The sequence below is a fragment of the Chelonia mydas genome, chromosome 3 (genome assembly GCF_015237465.2).
Source record: "Chelonia mydas isolate rCheMyd1 chromosome 3, rCheMyd1.pri.v2, whole genome shotgun sequence".
Taxonomy (NCBI): Eukaryota; Metazoa; Chordata; order Testudines; family Cheloniidae; genus Chelonia; species Chelonia mydas.
In genome coordinates, this window is record NC_057851.1 from 57,273,132 (window position 1) to 57,299,179 (window position 26,048).

Sequence of the window (26,048 nt, forward strand, 5' to 3'; positions counted from 1 at the left end):
ACCTGAGATACATCAGCCTCCAGTTATCAGCTATGTAAAATCCCTCATGGTTCTATGGGACCAGCCACCCAAGTTTCCAATTTCTGGCATGTATTTGTTATAGGGCCTCTACAGATCAGAGGCTCTTCCTGGTGCCCCCAATTTTGACTTATGAAAATAGAAAGTACAGTACAGTTGTGAGCTGTTCTTTGGAAAACAAGCATTGAAGACACTAGTGCCTCAAGTTTGGTTAGGCACTCTTAGGCCTACTCTACATGGGCTCCACAATCCTGCATTGTGGGGCATAGCACCTCTCTCTGGTAGTCATTTATCTGAGCAGAAGTAGTCTCTGGGCCAGCACACTATGTATCCAGTTACCCTTTTCTTTTTTCTGTTGCAGGTATAGCAGCCAAGGAAGACCAGTTAGCAGATTTACATCCTCTCAGTGCAGCTGAACAATGCCAAATACTAATAATAATGCTCATTGTAGTATCTGCCTGCGTGAACCAAATTATGTAGGGATATATTAGTGTCTGCAGATGTCACTGGCTGCTTCTCCCCAAGGAGACTCCTGAATAGTGAGCCTGAGGCTGGCCTTCCATGCTTCTAAAGATAAACTCACAGAGCTAAAACCAGAATTGGGCAAGAGTACTCCAGGCCAAGACTTAGTACCAGTGCCACATACTCTGCCTCTTCCCCCTGCTAAAAGGCCCATGCCATGCATTGGCTTTTGACACTCAGGGCCTCCAAGTTTGAAGTTGGTAATACAGAGCGGTGGGTCAAACAAGTAGAGTTAGCAGGTCCCAACTCACCCAAGGTTCAAGTAACTTCTGATGTGGGAGATACTTATAGGACCACTGCTTGAAATTGGATGGCTGCCCATAAATCTGCTTGGTTACAAATAAGTGGGCTTTAACAAGAGATCCAGAGAGAGCTTAAGGACCTGATATTACAACATAGAGAACTTGTTTGGAGAACAGGAGCAAAAGGAGAGAGGCCTCACAGTCTCTCCAAATATTCTTTCAAGGGAAGATTCTGGTTCGTAAGTGGACTTTCATGTCAACAACGAACTTCAAGGAAACTCACTACTCCCCTGCACTGGGTGCACTGTGCACTGTCTCAGCTATGCCAAAATCAGAGGAATTTAGAAAATGTGCTATGGTAGTTAAATGAGGAACAGACATTCTGAGAGGACACTTCCGCCAATACCATTGTGTAGGGTGCCTGATATAATGAACAAGGTCACACCTGCTCACATCCAAGTATAAGTGGAAGGACTCCAGAGAGAGACACTAACATCCTGGAGACTGACATTGCCCAGGGAAGGGTCAATCAGGGACACTGGAATTAAACCTATAAACAGACTGCATGCTGACAACCTGCAAGAGAAACAAGGTAAGGACCACAGAAGCTACTTGCTGAAGTGAAACTAGGAGCTTTTACTTATAGAAAGAACATATCTGAACCCTCTATGAGATTACTAATAGAGTCTGAACCAAGGCCTTTTACCTACTCACCAAGGTTTGTTGTAGCTTTGCATTATATGCTTTCATGTTATTCGAGTTGTCTTTCCTTTACTATGGTATGTAAGTTTTACTTTTTAATTTGGGTCCTCAGATTGAGAACGTACAGCAGTGAATTTACCTCAAAGGGAAATCTCTTTCTTAACTCTGACAAGAAGAGCAAAAAGTACCTCACCTGATCCACTTAGTTAAGAAGACCTCCAAAGAGGGACAAACAGGCTACATTCAGCAGGGAAGTGCAGGGGGAAAAGAGACAGTCATGAGTAACAGCAAGATTAGGGAATGAAGTTACATATTCTGCACACCAGAGGAAACATATTACCCTAAGAAAAAATTCTCAAACCAGTCAAAAAGTGATATTTACATATTGCTAGAATCAGTTCTTCACCTGAAATGGTATTTCAGTTGTTGCATGTAACTCAAGAGGAAGCATTCCTTATATTTAACATATTGATTATGAACACAGCAAAATATATTCAGTTTACCTTTATTGAGTTGACAAATACCAGCCAAAAAAAACACATTTATAAAAATCAAAATATTTAAATAACCAGCAATTGAGAGAAGTGCCCTTACTAGTTCAATGAATAAGATCTAGCAACTACTCTATAGTTGAAAGTTATTTTTTTAACCTAACATCTTTTGTGCAGCTTTTCTATTATGCTGTGTGGAGATATTAATCAAAGTTGTATGCCCCAATTCTGTAATGACAATGACATTTATGAAACCAACTCTTTCAAAAAATAGTAAACTGTTCTTTTGGACATAAAATCATCATGTGTTGCACTGCCACATTCTATGGTGCAGTCAAGTACATAAAATAAATGTTAGTTGGTATGTTATCAGTGAACAAACTATCTAAATCATTAGTTTAACCTCATTTCACATGGTATACAAAGGAACTATTTTCACTGCTAACTTGAAATACTACACAAGGAAACAAGCAATTCAGTAAAAAATGGTCAGAGATCTCCTCAAACTGATATACTAATACAGTATATTTCAGAAACTGACTAAAAGTTAAGCTACTAAAACATGAACAAAGTTTTTTTGCCACAAGTGTATATGATTTCAGAAATACTAAAACGTGGCTAAACTGCATTGAAACTGTACATCTGATTCAGCAGAATACAATACATATTAATCCAGGCAAAAAAAAGTTTAAGGACAAAAGTTTCAACATAAATAATTTGCAGCATTTATTCAATATTGAATATTCAGATACTTTATCAAGCCAGTTACATGTAAAGTAACCTCTGCCATTTAAATGTATAATGTGCATTATCTAAAATTACTAGAATGCAGTAGCTTACAATTTACAGTTAGCTTTGAATGAACCAAAAAAAGTGAAACTGGTTTTAATATTGAGATTAGAGGGAATAGCGTACACTACCTGTAACAGACATTTAAATGACTTTCATGGCAAGCTCAATCTATGTAGAAAGAAAAGGGAGTCATTTCAAGAACTATGAATTCTTTCAGTTTAGGATTTGAACACTTACCTTCAAAATTAAATTTCAGTTTTATTTTTTCCAAATAATGAGGGAACCAAATATTACATTAGATTTACTATAACAAAGCCTGCTCTGAACATCTAAACCCTGTTTCTATCGAGAGCAGAACAAGGAAGTTCCTCCACCGGCAAGATAGTTATTCCACCCAGATTTATGATTGGAAAGAACTCCTTCATTTTTTCTTGATTAATACCTTCAAGCTGCTCATGAAGAGCAAGATCACAAGTACAATGGGTAAACTGTTCTAAATATGACTTCAAGCAAAAGAAATATTCAGAACGAAGTTGCTTTTTTATCTCAACAACTGTTTTCAAGTTGAAACTAGACTTGGAAATTCACCCATACAGTCAGTTGACACATCTCCTGACATTTTCAGTGGATGTTAGTTCCCATGCCAGGCATATCTGATATCTAAAATACAGAGTTATGTGAATTTATAACAGCACTTTATGAAGATTTAATGTGTAACACACTTACACTTGACAAAGGAAATATTTTATAACTTTAATATATTAAACATCTCAGCAAAGAACATAAAGCCTATGCACACAATACAGTGACATGAACAAACACTAAAGACTTATTTTTCCTTTCAATAGCACTGACATTGTGAATGGTTAACAAGTTATACTATATCCTAAAACAGTCTCCTTTCTCCACACAACCTATACATACAGTATCATATGGATATATTACATAGCACAGAAACAAGCAGCAGATGCATTAAGGGAATAGGGGCTATATGCATCATATAGCCTGCCTAGGAAGAGGCAAACGTCAGAAAACCATTTATGCAATTAGCATAGATACAATCAGTAGAGCTAATTAAATACCCGTCATTTTCAAAAGTCAATCCACAGCAAGGGGAAGAAAGGCTTTAGAGAGAGTTTTGCACCCAGCTTCAGAAGCAATATGAGCAGATTAAGCTATCAAAAACTGGGTCCACTCTGGACTGGCCTTGATGCACATGCAGTACATTTGTTTTCAGAATGCAAAATTAATTGGGAATGTCCGCACTATTGTTTCGATTTCCATATTTGTGATGAATGACTAGCAGCACAACTCCTAGAAAGAAGCATATGGATCCCACAGTGATGTAAGCAATTCCGAGAAATGGATTTTTGCCTCCCATCCACGATATGGTGCTCAGGATCATCCGCTTCCGTCCATCGAAACTGTACACAGGGTAATCTGAAGAATATATAGGAAAATTCACCCTAATTACAGTCATTTCATTAGAAGTATGGATGGCATATTACAACTTGAGATCATTTCAGTTGGTAACAGAATGTAACACACTGTCCCCCCAATATCTGATTTCCTTAGTAACCTAATTTTCATTCTCAGTTTTCATGTACTTTCCACTACTGTGCAGCAAAATGAAAGACAACAATACGGATAATTACAATAAGGCTCTCTCACTGACCAGTACACAGCTGCCTGTCGCACAAATGATTAAGAATTCTTGTACAGACCCTGCTAAATTTTTAATATCAACCTCTGCAATGACTCCCTTTTCTTCCTCCTGTCTGGTATTCTGGATTCTCACCTACCTTCAATCTGTCATCTACTTTACCTGCTGCTCTGACCACCTCCATCTCATTAAACCCCTTCACTGACTTTCATTCACCTTCAAGATCAATTTTAAGCATGTCCTGGAGCAGATCTTCAGCTGGTGTAAACTGTCATAGCTCCAGTGACAACAGTTTCCACAAGTGGAGGGAGATGGTCCTTCACATTCAAGGCTCCCATCTATTTCCTATTCTTTTCACAGTCTTTCTTACTCCCTTCTCTACACCCAAACCGCCTGCTTTACTTCCCCCTTTTTCAGTATGTCTTCACTGCAGAAGTAACTGAGATGACTGAATCTGGACATGATTAGCGACATAGACCTAGCCACAAAAGGCGACAGTGCACAGCTATACTCGAGTGCATCCACTGGACTGTGTCCACATGGGAGCTGTACTCTCACATGTGAAGCATTAAGACTTCTGGGGTAATACCCTATGGTTTAGTGCTGTACGGCTCTATGAACTATTTCCACAGTGTTTTGTGGAAAAACTTGTCGGTCCTTTATGGGCACCTGTGCTGAAGTGGTCTTAGCCCACCAGAAGTAAACCATTTCCAGTCTGTCACATGCTAGATTTCTGTCTGTAGTCTCCATTCTAACTTGTAGCATGGCCTGAATCCAACACATCTGCGGTTGGCATTAATGCAACTCTCATTCTGGAAACAGGAAGCAGATGCAGGCATGACACTGGTAGGGGGCATTTTGACAGCAGCTTTTCACCCTGAGAATGCAGCAGTGTGCCTTGCTAAGGAGATCACAAAGACTGAATGCAGACATGGAGTATTGGAGATAGCTGATGCAGGTTTTAAACACTGTGGAATTGCTCCAACCTGACTAATGCTTCTGGAGCAGAACCACAAGCAGAGTGATGGGACTATATTGTCATGGAGAGCTGGGATGATGAGCAGAGAGGCCAGAATTTCCACATGAGGAAGGCCACATTCTTGGAGCTGCATGAGGAGCTTGTCTTGGCCCATTAGGGCCAGGAAATGCAGAAGAGACAGAGGAAAAAAATATACAGCCTGGTGGAGGATTGTGGGAAGGCAATGGCAGACTAGTTGTTCCTGAGTTGATTTGCCTGTGCCCACACTGCAAAATGAACTGGTTACCAGACCATGCATAAGCAGCACTATGCTTTAGCATATAGCCCCAGACAGGCCAGATAGCTAGGGCTGAAAGCATCATAACAGAGCTAGGATCTGTGTATATAGTCAGGAACTAGGTTAGGGACAATATCCAAGTAAGAGCCCAAGTTAACTCTGCAGCGAAGACAAGCCTTAAGTGTCCTCCAGCTTTGTCTCTGGGTTTACCATGCAAGCCCTGTACCTGGAATGCATCCCCTGCATTGCCATGCCTCCACCAGCTCCTCAAAAGGCACTATCGTTCTCTCCTCAGTGAAATATTAAACTGAATGATTGTCTTTATACCTGTCTAAAGGACTTAGCACATTACTGCCACTAAATAAATAATTCCTTACAAAAAACTAGTAAAAGAAAATGACTAAAGTTACAAAGTCAAGCACTCAAAATTAAGAAATGCCAGGACTAAGGCTGCCACAAGATGGATTTACTTGTGCATCTGTATATCCTGAAATCTGTGCAGCAGCATGCTTCTGAATTTCTTGACCAGGAACTGAAAACTCATAAATTAAACAGATTACACTAGAGTGTGCCTGAAGCTTCTAATTTTCTGGAACCAAAAATTAATTGGTTTAAACAGCTTGCAGACTCCACAAGCATATCCTACATTCTTCCTGACCCAAAGTTATTCACTGTTTATGAACTTTAAAAACTCAGGCTGTTTGACAAAACCCATCAAGAAGTGTCTGCACACCTCAACATTTTCAGAGCTTCAAGTTTTCACAGCAAAAACCAATTCAAAAGCCTACAAAACAATCTAAGGACCAGTTCTCATTTGAGGACAAATCAAAAATGTGAAATGTTTAGGCCAGAAAGTTTCCATGTGTCTGATAAATGCCAGGCTTTTCTTTAGTGATTCATTTGGGCACTCTTTACAGTATCAAACTGGTTACTTCCCCTATAGATGCTATGCTGCCCTCTTCCAACCAATTAACAGAGCAGTGTTCTTTGCACAAGTAGTAAACTGGGCTGATAATTTCATTAATTTACAAGTAGACATGCTATGTGGTTCTGCTATGCAACTAATAAAATAAAGTACAAAAAGGATATTATTCACAAACATCCTCTGCATTAGCTTCTCTGAATTCATCTCAAAACAAAAGTTTCATATTTACATGTTCTCAAAACTGAAATACTGACATCTGACAAATTCTGAAAGCTACAAATACATACATTCAAATATTCCAGATCATATTTGCAGTTTTAAAAGTTTCAATAAAGGATACTGTATGTGATCTCCAAAGAGTACTTTCCAGCTTGTAAGGTAGGCTGCAAGTTATTCTTTCTCTCAATCAAGCGATATAGTTTACGAAATGTAGGCAATGCTGCAGTACGCATCCACACAATAAAGTCTTCATTAATGAACCCATTGTTGTCTGATTCTGAATCCAGCATATACACTGGTTTGGGCCAGTTCACAGGCTTTGTTGTGCCTAAAATTAAAGAATTCAATTAACTAGAAGTATTTAGACAAGAGGTACATCTTCCAGGTTTAGATACTGGTGTGCACTTAAGAACTTTTTTCTACGACTCTGAGGTGTACGTGCTTTTCCAGATATTGGCAATCAAAGGTAATTTAGTTTTTGGCCAATTATAAATCAATGCAAGGAATTAATACAGTTGCCAGAGGATCATACTCAGATCAATTTCAGTCAAAAAAATTAGATTTTAGGAAAAAATGGTTTTTACAGAACTTATCAACAGAAATATTTTTAAATTTAAGATTAGTGAAGTACTTTTGGTATCTAAAGAGTTGTAGGATTTGTCAGAGTTAGCAACCCAACAATTACAACACTCTGTTAGCATATTACAATTAGAAAGTCAGAATGGTTCAAAACTAAGTGAAACGCAAAAAAGAAAAGTAGTCTGAGTGGTACAAAATTACATTATTAAAATATATAGTAATCCAAAGCATTATTAGCAGCATAAACAATAACATTTTCTTATGGCTATGATTTTAAGTCAGCATACCTTTAACCATGACACGAAAAGTTAGAACCAGATATCAAAGGATTAATAGAAAGGGTGAAACAAGCAGAAATTAAAAGTAAGCTGGTAATTAAGTGCAACATTAGCTGCACTCCAGCATTAATTGCTAGTTGATATTTTGTTTCCAACAATGTTTAACTCTTACAAGAATGAGCGTACGCCTGAAATCCATGACTTTCATGATGATAATTTTTGTTTAAATAAAGAGCATTGCCCCACTCAGTCTCACATAGAGCAATACTCTTCCATAAATATTTACAAGTTAGTTAGTTGTCAAATGCAATGAATGTGAGTTTTTTACACAATCCATATTATAAAATAAAGGATTTGACTTAATTCCCCATGAGAGTTCATAAAGTTAGAATAGCGTGCCTTGATTTTTCTTTTTATGTTTATGACATGTTTTGCTTGACAATCCACTAACTTTACTTAAGAGATTTTCTAGAAGTTCAGAAAGATAGGCAGGGAATTATAACATGTTCTAATTCCAGCATTTTAAAATATCAGTTTCTTTCGATGACTGTACTGATTTTAAATCATTAATAAAAATACTACAGTAAAATAAACACACATATGTTTGTCTGAAAATGACCAAAACTATCTCTCTGCATGGCAAAAAAAGTGTTGAGCTTGGTATTTTTAGCAGAACCACAGCACAGTTATATTAGGATGCCCACTACAATGCTTGTACAGAAAGAAAAAAATCAGTAACAATAGCTTTTTATTAAAATGTGTTTGACATGTTTTCAATATAAAATTTTAAGATCTTACCTTGGAAAAGTGCTGTCAAATTATTTGCATTTCCAGAAGGATTCCTGAATTTAACGTTTTTATCTGTCCACCAAGCAATACCTTTTTTATTCAAAGTAATAGGGATCCTTGTTTCATTAATAACATGAAACAATGCCAATGTATCTAATATGAGAAATTCAAGTTAGAGAAAGGGGGTAGAAAAACCTTCAACTGACTCTAGTTTCATCTTTTTATGATTATTTGATACTTCCACACAAACTGGAGAAGGCAGCATTTCTAGCCATGACTATCAGAGCAAATGAATTGTTTCATAGGACACAATGTGTTACAGAATCATAGCAATGTAGGACTAAAAGGGATCTTGACAGGTCTTCTAGTCAAGACCACAGCACTGAGGCAGGACTAAGTATTATCTAGACCAGTGGTTCTCAAAGCCAGTCCGCCGCTTGTTCAGGGAAAGCCCCCGGCAAGCCAGGCCACTCCAGGTCAATGGGGGCTGCAGGAAGGGCGGCCAGCACATCCCTCGGCTCACGCCGCTTCCCGCAGCCCCCATTGGCCTGGAGTGGCGAACCACGGCCAATGGGAGCTGCGATCGGCCGAACCTGCGGACATGGCAGGTAAACAAACCGGCCCAGCCTGCCAGGGGCTTTCCCTGAACAAGCGGCAGACTGGTGTTGAGAACCACTGATCTAGACCATCCTTGGCAGGTGTTTGTCTAACATGTTCTTAAAAAGCTCCAATGACAGAGATTCCACAGCCTCCCTAGGTAATTTGTTCCAGTGCTTACCTACCCTTATAGTTACGAAGTTTTTCCTAATGTCTAACCTAAATCTCCCTTGCTGCAATGTAAGCCCGTTACTTCTTGTCCTGTCCTCAGTGATTAAGGAGAACAATTTCTCACCTTTTCTTAAAGCACCTTTTACATACTTAAAGACAGTTATCTTCCGTCCACACCCCCCCCCCTCCAAATCTTGTCTTCTCCAGATTAAAGAAACCCAATTTTTTCAATTTTTCCTCATAGGTTATGTTTTCTAGACCTTTAATATTTTTGGTTGCTTTCCTCTGGACTTGCTCCAGTTTGTCCAATCTTTCCGGAAGCATGATGTCCAGAACTGGACAGAATATTCCAACTGAAGCCTTATCAATGCTGAACAGAGTGCAAAAATTACTTTTTGTGTCTTGCTTATAACACTCCTGCTAATATATCTCAGCATGATATTCACTTTTTTTGCAACAGATTTAAATTGTTGACTCTTAATTTGTGATGCACTCAACCCCCAGATCCTTTTCTGCAATATTCTTTCCTAGGCAGTCATTTCCCACTTTGTATTTGTGCAATTGATTATTCCTTTCTAAGTGTAGTACTTTGCATTTGTCCTTCTTGAATTTAACAACATTTCTCCATTTTGTCAAGATCATCCTGAATTCTAATTCTGTCCCCAAAAGGGCTTGCAACTATTCTCAGCTTGGTATCATCCACACACTTCGTAAATGTACTTTCTATGTAATAATTTAAATAATTTATGTAGATATTCAATAGAACCAGACCCAGGACAGATCCATGCAGGGCCCCACTCTGATTTGCCCTTCCCGCTTGACTGTGAACCATTGATGACTACTAAGATAATCGCTAATGGCTCAGAGATTGGGGGGGAGGGATAGCTCAGTGGTTTGAGCATTGGCCTGCTAAATCCAGGGTTGTGAGTTCAATCCTTGAGGGGGCCATTTGGGATCTGGGGCAAAAATTGGGGATTGGTCCTGCTCTGAGCAGGAGGTTGGACTAGATGACCTCCTGAGGTCCCTTCCAACCCTGATATTCTATGATTCTAGAGATCTCTTCAGCCAGTTCCTTACCTATTCTAGGATGGATTTAATCAGGCCTTCCCAACTTGATGACATCTAACTTGTCTACGTAATTCTTAACTTGTTCTTTTCCTATTTTAGTCTTAGATCCTACCATTTACACTGGTGTTCACTATGTTAGTCATCCAATCACTGTGCTTGTTTTTGGTGAAAACAAGCACAAAAGGCATTTAACACTTATGCCATTGGTGCAATTTCTTGTTTCTGTCTTTCCCTCCTCATTAAGTAATGGGCCTACTGGGCCTTTGGTATTCCTCTTGCTTCCCATGTATTTGTTACCCTTTATATTCCTAGCAAGGTTAATCTTGGTTTGTGCATCAGTCTTTCTAATTTTGTCCCCAAATGCTTCTGTTTTTTTTTTATATTCATCCTTTGTAATTTGATCAAGTTTCCACTTCTTGTATGACTCTTTATTGAGTTTCAGGTTACTGAAGATCTCCTGGTTAAGCCAGCATGATCCCTACCAAACTTCCTATCTTTCCTACATTTCCCACACACTGGGATAGTTTGCTCTTGTGCCCTTAATAATGTCTCTCTAAAAATCTGACAACTCTTGTGAACTCTTTTTTTCTCCCTTTGATTTGCTTCCCATGGAATCTTACCTACCAATTCTCTGAGTTTGCTAAAGTTTGTCTTCTTGAAGCCCATAATCTTTATTCTGCTGTTTTCTCTCCTACCATTCCTCAGAATCATGAACTCTATCATTTCATGATCATTTTCACCCAAGCTGCCTTCCACTTTCAGATCAAATAGTTCCTCCGTTTATCAGAATCGAATCTAGAATAGCCTCTCCCCCAGTTGCTTTCTCCACCTGCTATAATAAAAGGTTGTCACCAATGCATTCCAAGAACTTGTTGCATAAGCTGTGCCATGCTGTATTATATTCCCAACAGATGTCCAGGTAGTTGAAATCCCCCATCACCAAGTTCTGTGTTTTTGGATGGATTTTATTTATCATTATTCGTTGTTTAAAAAAAAAAGCCTCATCCACCTCTTCTTCCTAGTAGTCTACAGTGGACACCTACCATGACATCACCCCTTCTGTCCTTACCCAGAGACTTGCAACAAGTCTTTCGCCTACTTCCCTGTCAACCTCAGTGCAAGCATATACATTTTTGAATATGCAAAGCAATGCTTCCTCCCTTCTTTCACCTGCCTGTTGTTCCTGAACAAGCTACACCCTCTATCCAATATTCCAGTCATGTGAATTATCCCACCAAGTTTACGTGATGCCCATATTTCTTGCATTCGTATATAGATATCCATTTATTAAATTTCCCCTCTACATTTCCTCTGCTCTCCTTTGTCCCTGCTGTGTTTGCCCACGTTTCCCCACAGATTCTGACCCTTCACCCAGAGCTCCATATATTTTATTTTACATACAGTAATATATATATATACACACACATATACATACATACACACACACACACAAGATAAACGTAACAGCCAGTGCCATGTGGAAGTTATCCCCAACCCTTGCTGCCATAATTGAATGAATCTGATAACACAGTTTCAGAAGGAAAATAAGCAGTAGCAGTTCCCCTAGCATGTTTCCCCTCCAGCACTCAAGTATAACAAAATCTATTTGCTCTGCACAACTAAAGCTTGTCTAATTTAAAGACAAAATCCTCGAACATTTTTAATCAATTTCAAATAATTTATAGCACAATTTGATGTGTGGACCAGATTGCAAAAGCGTCTTGATATTTTTATAAGGTGGTTTAAAAGAAAATACCATACCATTAAACATACTGTTGGCAATAGCTCCACAAGGAGCAATGGGTTTACCCTCACTCGTGCGGTAAGGCTCACACTCCTTACTGGGATTCTAATATTTAAAAGAAAAGAAGAGATAGTTGAGATCTGCAGCTAACTAATCCCATTATAAACTACATTTTCTGTATGCCTTGAACATCATAACTTGAATTGCCAAAAGTCTAAACTATTTAAAATATCATTTTTAATATTAATTGTAATAGTTTTTACTCACTAAACAAAAACTGAATCAGACAGAGTTCAGAACCCACACAGTGCACACATTGTAGACTATCAAGGTTTTTTTTTAATCAATGCTCTATATAGTGGAGTTTTTGTATACTTTTGATCTAATGCTTCAGCATACCCAAAATATATTTAAATAATATTTCCACCATTAAACCATTGAGAAAGTTGAATATCAGAAAAAAAGACTTAGGCATTTAACAGTAAAATATTTATATACCTATAAAAGACGAATAAATATTATTAAATTAAAATGTAAAATGTTTTGAGACAAAGCATCCAAGTTAAAAAACTGACTTCAGTGGCACTACAGCCACTTACTGGAACTCTCCCACCCTTTTATAAAGGTCACAGGGAACAGAGAGAGAAGTATCTGATGGAGCTGCAAATAGCCAACAACTCCCTTATCAAGAGCCTAAGGCCCAGTCTTCACTTAAAAGTTAGGTCGACATAGCTACAGATATGAAAACTGCATACCCTGAGCACCACAGATATGCTGCCTGAATCCCAAATGTAGATGCAGCTAGCTTGATGGAAAAATGCTTCCACTGACCTAGCTATAGCCCCTTGGGTACATGGAGTTCCTACAGTGATGGAAAAACCCATTCCGTCACTGTAGTCTATGTCTTACACTAAAGGGCATAGCTATGGCACCACTGCTATGCTACTGTAGCACCCATAGTTTAGACATGGCCTAATTAAGAACATAAGAATGGCCCAAATGGGTCAGACCAATCGTCGATCTAACCCAGTACTTTGTCTTCCAACAGTGGTTGGTGCCAGATGCCTCAAAGGGAATGAATAGAACAGGCCAATTATCAAGTGATCCATCCCCTGTTGTCCAGTCCCTAAATCGCTGACTGCCAGAAGCGGGAACAGCCAGAGATTGAGGTTGCATCCCTGATTATCTTGGCTATTTGCCACTGATGGACCTATCTTCCATTAACTTACCTAATTCTTTTTTGAACCCAGTTATACTTTTGGCCTTCACAACAACCCCTGGCAATGAGTTCCACAGGTTGACTGTGCCTTATGTGAAGAAGTACTTCCTTATGTTTCTTTTAAACCTACTGCTTATTAATTTCACTGGGTGACCCCTAGTTCTTGTATTATGTGAAAGGTAAATAACACTTTCTTATCACTTTCTCCACACCATTCATGATTTTATAGATCTCTATCATATCCCCCTCAGTCATCTCTTTTCTAAGATGAACAGTCCCACTCTTCTTAATCTCTCCTCATACTCATTCTTTTTTGCCATTTCCTATACTTTTTCCAATTATATCTTTTTTTTAGATGGGGTGCCCAGAACTGCATGCAGTATTCAAGATGTGTGTGTACCATGGATTTATATAATTGCATTATGATATTTTCTGTTTAATTATCTATCCCTTTCCTAATGGTTCATAAAATTGTTAGGTTTTTTGACTGCTGCTGCACATTAAGCAGATGTTTTCAGAGAACTTCCACAATTACTCCAAGATCTCTTTCTTGAGTGGGAACAGCTAATTTAGACCCCATCATTTTGTATGCAAAGTTGTTAGATATGTTTTCCAGTGTGCATTACTTTGCACCAATCTGCCATTTTGTTGCTCTGTCACTCAGATTTCTAACTCTTTGCAGTCTGCTTTGGACTTAAATATCTTGAGTAATTTTTTATAGTTCGTAAATTTTGCCACCTCACTGTTAATCCCATTTCCCAGATCATTCACAAATATGTTGAACAGTGTAGGTCCCTGTACAGATCCTTGGGTGACCCCGCTATTTACCTCTCTCCACAGTGAAAACTGACCATTTATTCCTATCCTTTGTGTTCCCACACCGCCTGTAGAAGATAAAGCATGCCTAAAGAGGCCATGAGAAACTTCACATAGTTGTTTTGAATACATGCATTTTAGTACTGATATTTGATAACTAGTAGCTAATCAACTGGAATGCTGAATCTGAGTATCCAATTCTAAGCATTGAAATCTGCTATCTAGCTGGGCATTGTTCATTAATGAAAGATAAAACTTCAGACAGAACAGATGGAGCTAAACTGGTTTCACTGCCTGAAAAGCACCACAGATCTAAGCTAATCAGAACACATTTATTTGCAGTGAGCAATGATCAATCTAATGTACCCCAATCCATCAGATAGAAGTACAGAATGTCCATTTAGTGGAACATATGTGAAGTCACCAGTATAACACTGATTCTTTGACAATGTCTCCTACTACATAAAGAGAAGTGTCTATTTCACCTCAATGTTGAAAATGCTTCTGCAGCATGTTGATTTATGTTACCTAATTATTACTAATGATTAGACTTGAGCATAAATAAAGTTTACTTACAAATAAAGAACTATTATCGCCATTTAGTTGGCTGTCATCCCGAGACTTCACATAACGACGATGGTTTTGATAGAAGTTGGACAGTCCATAATACATAAACACATTGGTCTGCAAAATAAAAGGTGGCGGATTGAAAGAGGATACTCAATAACACCAATACATAAGATAACGATCCATCAGATACATTAATGTGTTGATACAGCCAGGAAATTGACAAATATTTACATATTGATATTCTATATTTATTCTAGATCAGTAATATTCATAATATATTTGCTCAGGAGACAAATCAAAACAAAATGTTTTATACTTCCAGTATTGTAAACTCAGCCTGGCATCTGAAAGACAAGTTGTGTCCTTCTAGCCTCACATATCACAAGTCATTATCAAGAAATTCTGAAATACCTTACATTCGCTGTTTAACAATTCAGAGGCAACAATGAAAGTTTCTTTAGTGTCAATATCTAAGTTCAAGGGGCTTCCCACACTCACTGTATCCAATACTAAGGCCCATATCCACAAAGGGACTTAGGCACAGCAATGCTGAGTATTGCTGTACCTAATTTTTAGGCACCTAGAAAAATCTCTGAAAGAATAATGGAATCCACGAAGCCTGAGTTAGGTTCTTAGCCTAGCTTTTCTATATAATGATTGCGGAGAGATAGGTTACTAAAGCTGTGATCCACACAAGCCAGCAAGTTAGGTGGCTCCTTGCCTAACCTAGCCAATGGGAAATGCCAATGAGAGTTGTGTATCATAAGCCCCATCCCTCTCATGGATTTTCACCGGCAAAATCTGAGCTGCAGAGAGGCACCTAAGCTTGCTCGTGATCCACAACTGGGAAACTCCTCTCCTGGAGTCAGATAGCTTAGCGCCTAAGCATGAAACAACGGAGGAGCAGCAGCCACCTTCCTTATAACTTTTAGCCCACTGGTTAGAGAACTCACCTGGAATATGAGACACCCAGGCTCAGTTCCTCCCCACCCCATCTGAAGGGGAGAATGGATTTGAACAGTGGTCTCCCAATTGTCAGAAGAGCGCTCCAACCACAGGACTATTGGATATTCTGATCTGGGTCTCTCTCACTTACAACACAGGAGTGATCAGGCAGCATATGGTCACACGGTATTGCGCAATTCAAGTAGTCCCAATTTTCCAAATCTTTACATTATACAGAGTGTTTCTGAAATTCACACAGAAACTCAAATTTTCTTTTAAAACATAAGACCCCCAAACTTGTAAAACTGAATGCCCTTAGGGACATTCATAAAACTAGTTTGCAAGCCTTGTTTACAATGAGTTTATTGTCAAAATCTCCTTTAGTTGCACTATCACCTGGGCGGTTCCATCAATGACTGGGAGTGCTAATGTACGCTGGCCACTTGCATCTATACAACAGGGTCATCTAACCCTGGTTAATGATAGTTAAAACATCAGCAGGCAGTCTATGCGAATGCTCCTTCATATTGTACCATCAGTGGTGCAACAGAAAGAGAATTTAATAAAAAGCTCAGTACAGACTGTCAAAGACTCACATGGTAAATCTATGGATTCGTGACTCACGGATCCAGTTAATGTTACACATTTCTGGGTGATGATAAATAAATTAAGACCTGATTCAAACCTGTTGTACCAGATGTAGTTTGTGGAGAAGACATACTACACACAGGATTAGTTGATGGATGAAGAGAAGAGCATAACAGGATTTAATTTTTAAGAATAAGGCAAATATGATGTTCCTCTAACATACAAATTTAGTTTTTTGACTTAAGTGAGCAGATGTGAAGATAGCTAGTACAATACCTTACAAAAGCAATGATAAAATGCAAAAGGCATGAATGTAAAATTATGAGTAATTCTGATGGCAACTCACACACAAAGTAACAGACCTCAAAGGGATGATCCAGTATAAAGTCAATGGTGCAAGTACAAGGTGGTGTGCTATTCCAGGACACGTTCAAACATTTATTGCAGGGACTAGAAGAGTCAGTTCCTGTGTAATCAATCTGCAAGAGAAAGAGGATACTGAGTTACAAAGAGAGAAAGACATATATCACGATTACTAAACCAAACAGACTGACGTAATCTCTGCTGTTTCTCAATCAACTCCATCTCAAATCCAAAGAATATTCCTACACAGAAGACTTCATATAGAATTAAGGTTTCACAGGTGGATTTTTCACATCACAGAAGGGGGGAGAATGTCTGTGCTAAAAACAAATCAACACCTGGAGGTTTACTTAATACACTGTTACTCCCCATTTAGGCACCTAAATGATGAGGCAAGATTTTCAAAAGCACTCGGAACCCAAACCTGGGAGCTGCTGGGTGCTTTTGAAAGGCTAGCTCTTAATGTAAGATATTAAGACAATGATGTTGGCATGTCTTTAAAGAAAGCTAGGAAGAACAGATTACCACTGGATAGTGGAAAATACCATCGGTATTTATTTGATTGATTGTGGATTACCTAACTTTTAAAATGATGTTATTCAAACAACATTAATATGAAGAGTTAAAAACCTCAGAGAATATATACATGGGTCAACTCATCATCCTGTTTGGTGTTTTCAACAAACCTTTATTGCAAAGTATGTAAATGCATGAATTCTGCGCTATGTCCTGAAGGATCAGTGATAATTTGAACTGTTTGGATGGTTTTCTGAAAGGCTATTGCACACTGTTTTGTCTGGTCTATTGTTGCAGTTGAACCTATTGCCAACTCCCATTATCAACAATACTTTTTCTAGTGTATACCAGGTTTGAGTGTCGGCAAGAAGGTTGAATTAAATAGGGTTATCTAAAAAATAAATAAGTTGTAGGCCCTGTGTTCACTTGGAAATAGCACCATTTCAGCAGCCTCTGTCAGCAATGTGTTTGGATACAGATCTGTAACAGTGCTGCCCAGTCTGTCCTGATCTATCCAGGCAGTTAAACAGCAGTTGAACTAGTATTGTACTGACACCTGTTGTCAACAATTGATAGTTTTTCTATGGCAATCCAAACCTAGGATGAAGTATCTTTCACACAGACCTTAATAGCCAGAACCCACTCTATTCTCTAGTCAGCCAAAGAGTCCTACATAAAAAACAAAGCTTGTTATTTTAAGGCTAAAAAAGCAGTTTGTATTTTAAAATGTCAGGTCTTTAAAAAACTGACTGTAAACTCTATGAAGTAGAAAATCTCTCTCTCTCTCTACATGTTTGTATACCGACAGTGGGACCACACTCTTGATTGGGGCCTCTTGTCTCTATGGTAATACAAATATTAAACAGTAATTGATAGTAGCAGTAATGCAGAAAGAGAAAGAACAAACCCCATATTTTTTTTCATTTGTGGGTCACCTATAATTGATAGCACACTTAACTGCTCTGTTATAGGTCAATTTTGTTCATCCTGATTAAGTAAATAATTGGACAACCATTCTGTATACATTATATTATTGATCGTTTAAAAAAAAAACTGCTTTAGACCTGGCTCAGTTTGCCAGTATCTTTTAGAATTGATTTTCAATGTGATGTTTCAGCTCCTGAATGATTCCTAAATAATTTAAATTTATCCAATACTTGCTGCACTGTTCCCTGGGTAGAGGAAAAGAAAGCAAGAGAAACTGGTAAGACACTGAAGACACCTTTTTGCTAGCCATATACTTGTTTTCCATCCAACAATTTTTTTTTTTAAACTGGACTGCTATGAACACACTACCTATCCTCTGAAGTATGTTTATGTGACCTAAACAGAATTTCAGAAAATGCTAGGAAAGTGCCTTACGTAAAGGATATGTAATTTTATGTTACGTTAAAGCTGTTGGAAAGCTTCCATATTTCAATTAATGACAACTGGAACGAAAATCAGTGTGAAACCTATATATTGTTACTCGACATTTAGGTGAGTGATCAGGACTAACGAAGTATGCTTAAATTGCTTCTTATACATCCCCCTTCATAAATAAAACCAATACAACCATTATTTTTTAAACAGGAGACAGAATAAACACGTTTGCTTACAGTAAGAGGTGGAATTATTCACTCACTCAGACTGCTATTAAATGTATTAGAATAGAGGTTCTCAAAATGTGGGCCGTGGACCACCAGTGGTCCGCGAGCGCCATTCAGGTGGTCCGCAGATAGTTCCCTCTAAGATGCGTGCCTGGATGACCGCACACAAGAGAATGAAGGGCCACACATCTAAATTAGTGGAGCCACACAGGCATGGCTCCAATAATTAGGTGCCTGTACCCTGGAGAAGACGCACATGTAAGGTGATGTGGTGGCCTTGGGGAGAATAGGAGGCAGGGGGCAATGGGGTGAGAAGAGGGGGTGGGAGGGAATTTGGGATGTCAAGGGCTGCGGCGGCCAGAGATAGGGGCAACTTTCCCCAGCTCCAGGGCTGTGGCTGCCAGGGAGAGACGGCCCTACTTCCCAGCTTCAGCTCTGTGGCTGCTGCAGCAGGGGAGAGACCCCACTCCTTCCCAGTCCCAGCTCGGGGACTGCCGCGGCGGGGTAGACCCCCTTCCTTTATTACTGTTTTTTATATAGCGCTTTTACACCGCAGATCACGGATTGGATGCAGATACAAATTTTGAATCCCCGCATGGCTCTATTTGTCAGCTCTGGATTATTTCAGAGAGGCATATAGGCTACTCTAAAATATGCCAGTAAGCTATGGCTCTGAAAGGACAATATATAAGCCAGAAATGGCCCTGGCACATTCACATTCCAGCGACACCCTTTATTCCATTCCAGGGACTGCAAGAATGGCATAGAAAACAACTAAAATGGTTCTCTGCCAGTTAGGGATTTACTCATGCCAAGGGAATCCAACAGGTCTGTTGCAGCACAAGGGGGGTAGACTGCAGAAGAAAATTTGGTTATGTATCTTTAAAAAGACAATCATTAAAGAGTCTGGGAAATAAATGAATGATCCCCATTGGGATATAATCTTTTATCATTATCACAACGTATATTCCATGCCATTGAACCTTAACTTGTCAAAAACACAGTGGGAACAGATTTATTTATTTATTTTTAAATAAACACTCCTCTACAGCTAGCAGATCTATTTTATGTACTTATATAGACACTATGGTCTTAGTCTCAATATAAGAACCCCAAAAAGAAAATGAACAGAATGTTTCCCAACCAAGCTGAAAAAGGCAAATAGTACATAAAATGTAAGAAACTAGGCCAAAATTTTCACAACTGGGAACTTCCAATTAAAGCTTCTTAGTCTATATTTAGGCCCCCAATCCCAAAAACACTTATCCACATGTTTAACTTTAATCAGTGGGACTACTCATGCAAGAAATATGAAGCACGTGTGCAAATGTTTGTTAGGTCAAGGTCCTAGGCACCTAAATAAAAGCAGCATATTTTTCAAAGATATTAAGTAACTAAAGCACAACTGACCTCACACGGTATGTCTTCACTGCATCTGGCAGCAAGCTTCCCAGCTTGGGTTCACAGGCTTGTGTTAGCATGCTAAAATTCAATACAGCTGTGTAGACATTGCTTTGACACTGCGGCTCCCAAGCCCACCCTACCTCTTAGGTTAGAAAGCCTGAGCTGCAACATTTATACAACTTTTTTTCTCACACTAGCATGAGCTCCACTAACACAAATCTGGGCCTGGACCTGTGCTGGGAGGCTCACTCCCAGATGCACTACAGACATACTCACTGAGGCTGGGAGGGCACAGCTTTTCTGAAAATCAGACTACATAAATTTAGTTATCTAAATATAGATTCAGAGCCTTAACTTCAGGGACTCTGCTCTGAAAAATTTGCCCTTTGATTTTAAATATTTTTTGTTGTAATAATTTATTCTAGAACAAAGCTAAGAAAATTTGTTTCTTTAAAGAAACGATCAGCTACAATGGTGGTTAATGTGTTAGAAGCAATAACTTTTTACTCTTGTTCCAATCATTAAAGTAACACTCAAATTTAGAGTTTACATGTCTATCCTAAGTGTTATTTCAAGAAGTTACTCTATCAAATCCAACCGGGTTCTTTTAAGAAGCTCAGGGTTGATTTGGAGATGGGATGTGTGGCCTCAAATCTGGGCAGAAAGGCATGTATATTTTTAGAAAGCAATTAAGAGCACACACAATACTGGGAGAACATGAAGTACATTTCTACCTTATCTTTCAAATTCCTTTCCTTTGAGGGTTTATTTTTAAGTAGTCTGATATTTATATTCCTTTGTATATTGTATTATGGTAGTGTTACACAACATTTTAACAGAGATATACAAATGAAAAATCTCAGACACTCTTTCAATCTAGCAAATGAAATCAATTCCACAACTACTCCATCTTCACTCCTCAAGGAAGTTATCTCCACTGATTGATAGAAGTGAACAGTACTGTTTTTTATATAACTGGTATGATTCGATCTGCACACCAAAGTGTATTTTTAAGGGGCTCAATCTGCAGCCTCATATCCGCTTCACCTTATTACTGCGAGTAAATCCACTGTTTTAAATGGCACTACTGAAAGCAGCATATATGTAAGTGTTTGCAAAATCAGTGTCTAAGTCAACACAACATAGAGAAACTAAGAGCTGATCAGATTTAACAATGATGGCAAGTTTGTTTTTGATGATGACGTGCAACTTTTCAGCTTGGAGCTTTTTAAGAGTTGTAAAGCCAAAGCTTAAGGGTTTATATGAAAGCTGTAGCTAAGTACCAGACGCAAAGTATTGTCTGAGTATTTATACTACACTGTCACTGGAAAATGCAAACTGAAGAGCACACACCTTTGGTGCATTTACTGCTAAATTTATCTCTGACATGTCAGGCTTCCAGAGAGCATCCATACTAGGAAAAAATGTGTTTTTTATCATCAAAAAAATAAACACGACTTTTAACATGCTACAGATGTTTACCTCAGCCTGCTATTAGCATTAAACTACATTTGCCTTGTCCACACTAGGATTTTACCATGTGTTAGTAAACATGGAAAAAAGCCACCTTTTTTCCTAGTGAAATCAAGGTCCTAGTGTTGAAATGTATGCTGACCAGGCTACAGCAATGGTCACCAACTTGTTGTTTGCAATTGACTGGTCGATCCTATGAACTCTCCCAGTCGATCGTGATCTCCGGTGGTGTAGTGGGGCTGCCGCTAAGGCAGGCTCCCTGCCTCCCCCAGCCCCACACCACTCCTGGAAGTGGCCAACACGGCCCCATGGGGGAGGAGGAGACAGGGTTTGGCCAATGAGAGCTGTGGGGGCAGTGCCTGCAAAGAGGGGCAGCGTGTGAAGCCACGTTTCCCCCCCCCCCCGCCCCGGGGCCACAGGGGCATGTTGGCCCCTTCCGGGAGTGATGTGGGGCTGGGGCAGACAGGGAGCCTGCCTTAGACTTGCTGCACCACCAACTGGGAGCTACCCAAGGTAAGTGTCGCCCAGCAGGAGGCTTCACCCCAACCTCCAGCCCTGAGCCCCCTCCTGAAGCCAGCACCCCATACCTCCTACTACACCCCATACACCCTCCTGCAACAGCCATGAGCCCCCTCCCAGAGCGAGCACCCCAACGCCCCTCCTGCAGCCAACCTCCTGCCCCAGCCCTGACCCTCCCTCTCAGAGCCAGCACCCCATGCCCTCTCCTGCACCCCAACACTCTGCCCCAACCAGAGCCCCCTCCTGCACCCAAACTCCCTCCCAGAACTTGCACCTCTCACTCCCTCCTGCACCCCAACCCTGTGTCCCAGGCTCAGCCTGGAGCACCTCCCACGCTGTGAACCCCTCGGCCCCAGGCCAGAGCCCGTGTCCCCTCCCAAACCCCAACCCCCTGTCAGAGCCCAATGAAAGTGAGTGAGGGTGGGGGAGAGCGAGTGACCGGGGGGGGGGGGGGAATGGAGTGGGAGGGGCCTTGGGGAAATGGGTGAGGTAGATCCTAGCTTGCCCTTAAATTCAAGAAGTGATCTTGGGTGTAAAAAGTTTGGAGACCACTGGGCTAGAGAAATCAGTATCAAGGGAGGATGCTCAGGATAGTAGGCAAGGTCATCTTTAGTGTTTTGAGTCTACCACTCGATGTTCTTCCAACCTCCATTAGTCAGTGCAAGCGATAAACAAGTAATTCAAAAAAAACAACATTAACATTTGACCAAATTGACAAAGCACAGTCATTTCCTACAGAAGCCATTTTTTCACCTCTAAAACCACATCAACCACAACAGCATGAAGAGACAGGAAAGATCTGGCAATGCCCAGTGGAACAGCAGAACCCCTTTAATCCTGCAGGCTGCTAGACAGTCATACTACCTACAAAACCTACCTCACCTGACCCTGGTCTGAGGGATGGATGCTCCATGTGGAAGACAGGGTCTTCCCGTTATTGCCCGGGCTGGGGATTTTTCTCTGTGTTTCAGAGTAGCATTTGCAATCTCAACCATAATGTGGTAAATTATGGAAGGCAGAGACGTATTAGCTACACCCCCCCCCCCCCACCCACCCAGTACTGTACAGCTAGGTCCCTACAGGGTATTTCCCAGAAGCGGTCGGCCTGGGTTTAGAAAGCCCACCTCCCTTCTCCCAACTTTTCCTGCGCTCAAGATCGCCCCCGCTCACCCTCTGCCAAGGGTTCACCGAGAGGCGCCCAGGGGGAGCTCAGGCACCAGCTGAGAACAGGGAGCCGGCAGCCCCGTCGCCCCCCGCGGCCGGGAGACCCCAGCGCCGGTAACCGCCTCAAGAGGAGGCGCCCGGCAGCCCGCGCCCCGTCCCGACCCTCACCTCGTACTCGCGGATGTTGTTGGAGGTGACGAAGATGCCGATGCCGATGGGGATGAAGATGAGGCCGATGATGAAGAAGGCGGGCAGCACGGTGCCCGCGGTCAGGATGGGCTGCCAGGCCGGCAGCCGCTGCTGCTTGAATGCCGTGTTATCCGGCTTGCGGCTCTTCCCCGCCCCGCCGGCGGCCCCGCCGCCCGCGGCCCCCACTCCCGACGTATGCCCGTCCGCCTCCTCCTTCGCGCTGTAGTTCACCGCCATGGGGCCGCCGAGGAGGGGGAGCAGCCAGCGCTCCGCTCGCGAACCGAGGCCGCCTCCGCTCGGGCCAGTGAGGAACGGCAGAGCACTGCGCCTGCGCGCGAGGAAGGGGACAGTTCCGCACCCGCGGAGCCACTAACAACAAACAAACGTCACCAGCTCGGGTGACCGGGGCCACCTTCTTCCGCCCGCCTTCCCCCAACATGCGCATGCGCCGTCGCAGTGGGCGAGGCAGGGGCTTGGTTGGATCTGGGGCGCATAATCGATGACGATAAGAGCCATTAACCTCCACCCTTCCGGCGCAGCCGGCGCTCCCTGCCCGTGCCCTGATGGTGCATGCGCAGAGAGAGGGCGCGCGCAATCTTTTCTCTCTCCCACCGCCGTTGAGGCGTACGACGCTCAGAGTGGAGGCGTCGCGTGATCGAGTTGCGCTGCCTTACGAACAGCGACTCTTGTGCTGTGCAGAGACGCAAACACGTCATCGGGCGGGGAGGGGGGAGTCAGTCAGGCCGCCTGAGCTGCGCCTTTCGAGTCGCCTCTCGCCCCGGTCAGGGCACCTGCGGCCGCCCCTGGCCAGCGGGAGCGAGCACTGATGAGCTCTGCCCCGCGAACGAGACCCCGAGATGGCTGCCGTCCTAGGGCCCGGCGGGGGGACGCTCGTTTGGGCACGGCCAGCTTCGCCCCCCTGGCACCGCGGCGCGGTAGCGCCTCGAGCCCAGCCGGGCGCCCAGCGGCCATACATGGCTGGACACTGCCTGCGTCCAGGGGCCTTGCCGCGCCACTGCTGCGCTGGCGGCCCGAGCCCCGCGTGCGCCGGGGGAGCTGCCAGCCGCGTTGGTCAAACGCTTATTGCTCGGTTCAGCGATGAGGGAGGAAGCGCTGGACCGTCTGGGATGTCTACACTGCCGCGGTAAATCGACCTACGCTGCGCCACTCCAGCTGTGTGAATACCGTAGCTAGTGCTGACGTAGCTTAGGTCGAGTTACTGCAGGGTCTACACTGCGGAGGGGTGTAGTGTAGCCCTGGTTTACACTGGGGGGAAGGGGGGATTGATCTAAGTTAAGCAGCTTTAGTTATGTGAATAACTGTAGCTGAAGTCGACTTACTTAGATCGACTTACTGTGGTGTCTTCACTGTGGTGAGTCGACTGTTGCTGCTCCCCCGTCGACTCCACTTGCACCTCTCGCAGCGGTGGAGTACAGAAGTCGACGGGAGAGCGCTTGGGGGTCGATTTATCGCATCCAGACTACCGGTGGGTGGTGTAGACATACCCGTAGACCTGCCCTGTTGTTGGGGAGTGTCCTATGGGCAGGCCCCGCCCTCTGCTGGCCCAGGGTGAGGGGGCCAATGAGGCAAAAGGGACTGTAAGAAGTCTGCTCTCCTTTCATGCCCACTCGCATCATCTGCTGCATTAGCACTGCCAAAATCACCACAAAGGTGGACTAGTGTAATTTTGACTGTACTTAGAAAGTGGCTTTGGCTTGGTACCCACTGCGGGAGCTAGTTTTGTTCTTTTGTCCAGTGTTACTATTTTGATTAGGGGTGTGATGGTTTTTTAAAAAACTGAAATAGTTGCACCAGTACAGTCCCTAGTGGGGCTGTAAATATAGCAGTGTAGCTTATTCCCCTTTTTGTGAAGAAGAAAACTATACTGGAATAAACACTTGTAGATAGATATTACTGCATCTACTTTAACAGAGTTGTATGAATTTCAGTATATACACAGATCGATATTATTTCTGGATTTTACATTAGGGGAATGAGGGAATCACATTTAAGCAAGCAAAAATAAAATATCACATGTAATTTCACATAGTGGTGATAAACTGCTTCCCTCAAACAGTTTTACTTTGTGGAGGGCATTAGGCAACTTGGATAGAAAATGTGAAATAAATACATTTTTTAGAAAGAAGGTACACACACCACTATTCCTTTTCCCCCAACCCCTTTTCTCCATCCCAGCCTATCAATGGTCTTCTGTACCTATGCAGAGCTCAGTGTAAGACTGGGGCCTTAATGTGTTACATTTGTTAATTAATCTTTGATGAAATGAAGACTATAGCTGTATCAATTTCAACATTCTTTACCAGTCTTTAACTAAGTTACATTTGAAAATTAAAATTAATTTTTGGGTGTATATGAAAGAGACAATGTATGTGTAGGAATAATAAAATTTTAAGAAGCTTGCCATGTGGTATACTTCTTAAAATCTGTGTATCCCATTGAGTCTGAAAAAGTTTTTTTCTCTTATTGGTCAGTAACTGGTTAAAAGATAGGAAACAAAGGGTAGGAATAAATGCTCAGTTTTTAGATTGGAGAGAGGTAAATAGTGGTGTCCCCCCAGGGGTCTGTACTGGGGCCAGTACTGATTCATAAATGATCTGGAAAAAGTGTTAAACAGTG

At 41.5% G+C, this 26,048-nt stretch overlaps 1 protein-coding gene and 1 long non-coding RNA gene across 4 annotated transcripts in view; one reads left to right on the forward strand and one right to left on the reverse strand.

Moving 5' to 3' along the window:
- LOC114018732 overlaps positions 1 to 13,332 on the forward strand; it is a 30,489-nt gene extending 17,157 nt beyond the window's left edge. The window contains exons 3-4 of one of the 3 annotated variants that reach the window (XR_005224616.2): positions 380 to 1,374; positions 13,105 to 13,332. This is a non-coding gene — a long non-coding RNA (uncharacterized LOC114018732). Of the gene's footprint in view, positions 1 to 379; positions 3,943 to 13,104 lie in introns of those variants that run through there. The other 2 variants (XR_006289452.1, XR_003563995.3) reach the window with 2 other exon arrangements.
- On the reverse strand, positions 1,974 to 24,975 carry TMEM30A (transmembrane protein 30A). The gene is made up of 7 exons (XM_037894343.2): positions 23,391 to 24,975; positions 16,557 to 16,673; positions 14,668 to 14,775; positions 12,074 to 12,161; positions 8,486 to 8,629; positions 6,952 to 7,158; positions 1,974 to 4,207 (listed from the first exon to the last, which is right to left on the reverse strand). The coding sequence occupies exons 1-7, from the start codon at positions 23,646 to 23,648 to the stop codon at positions 4,014 to 4,016; spliced, it is 1,116 nt and encodes a 371-aa protein (XP_037750271.1). The 5' UTR covers positions 23,649 to 24,975; the 3' UTR covers positions 1,974 to 4,013.
- Positions 24,976 to 26,048: the final 1,073 nt, after the last annotated feature.

Coding starts and splice junctions, on each gene's coding strand:
- TMEM30A (XM_037894343.2), bottom strand. CDS start 23,648: ATGGCGGTGAACTACAGCGCGAAGGAGGAGGCGGACGGGCATACGTCG. Junction 12,162..14,667: donor GCGATAATAGTTCTTTATTT/GTAAGTAAACTT, acceptor TTTAAATATTAG/AATCCCAGTAAGGAGTGTGA. Junction 7,159..8,485: donor TTTGACAGCACTTTTCCAAG/GTAAGATCTTAA, acceptor CTTTAATTTTAG/GCACAACAAAGCCTGTGAAC.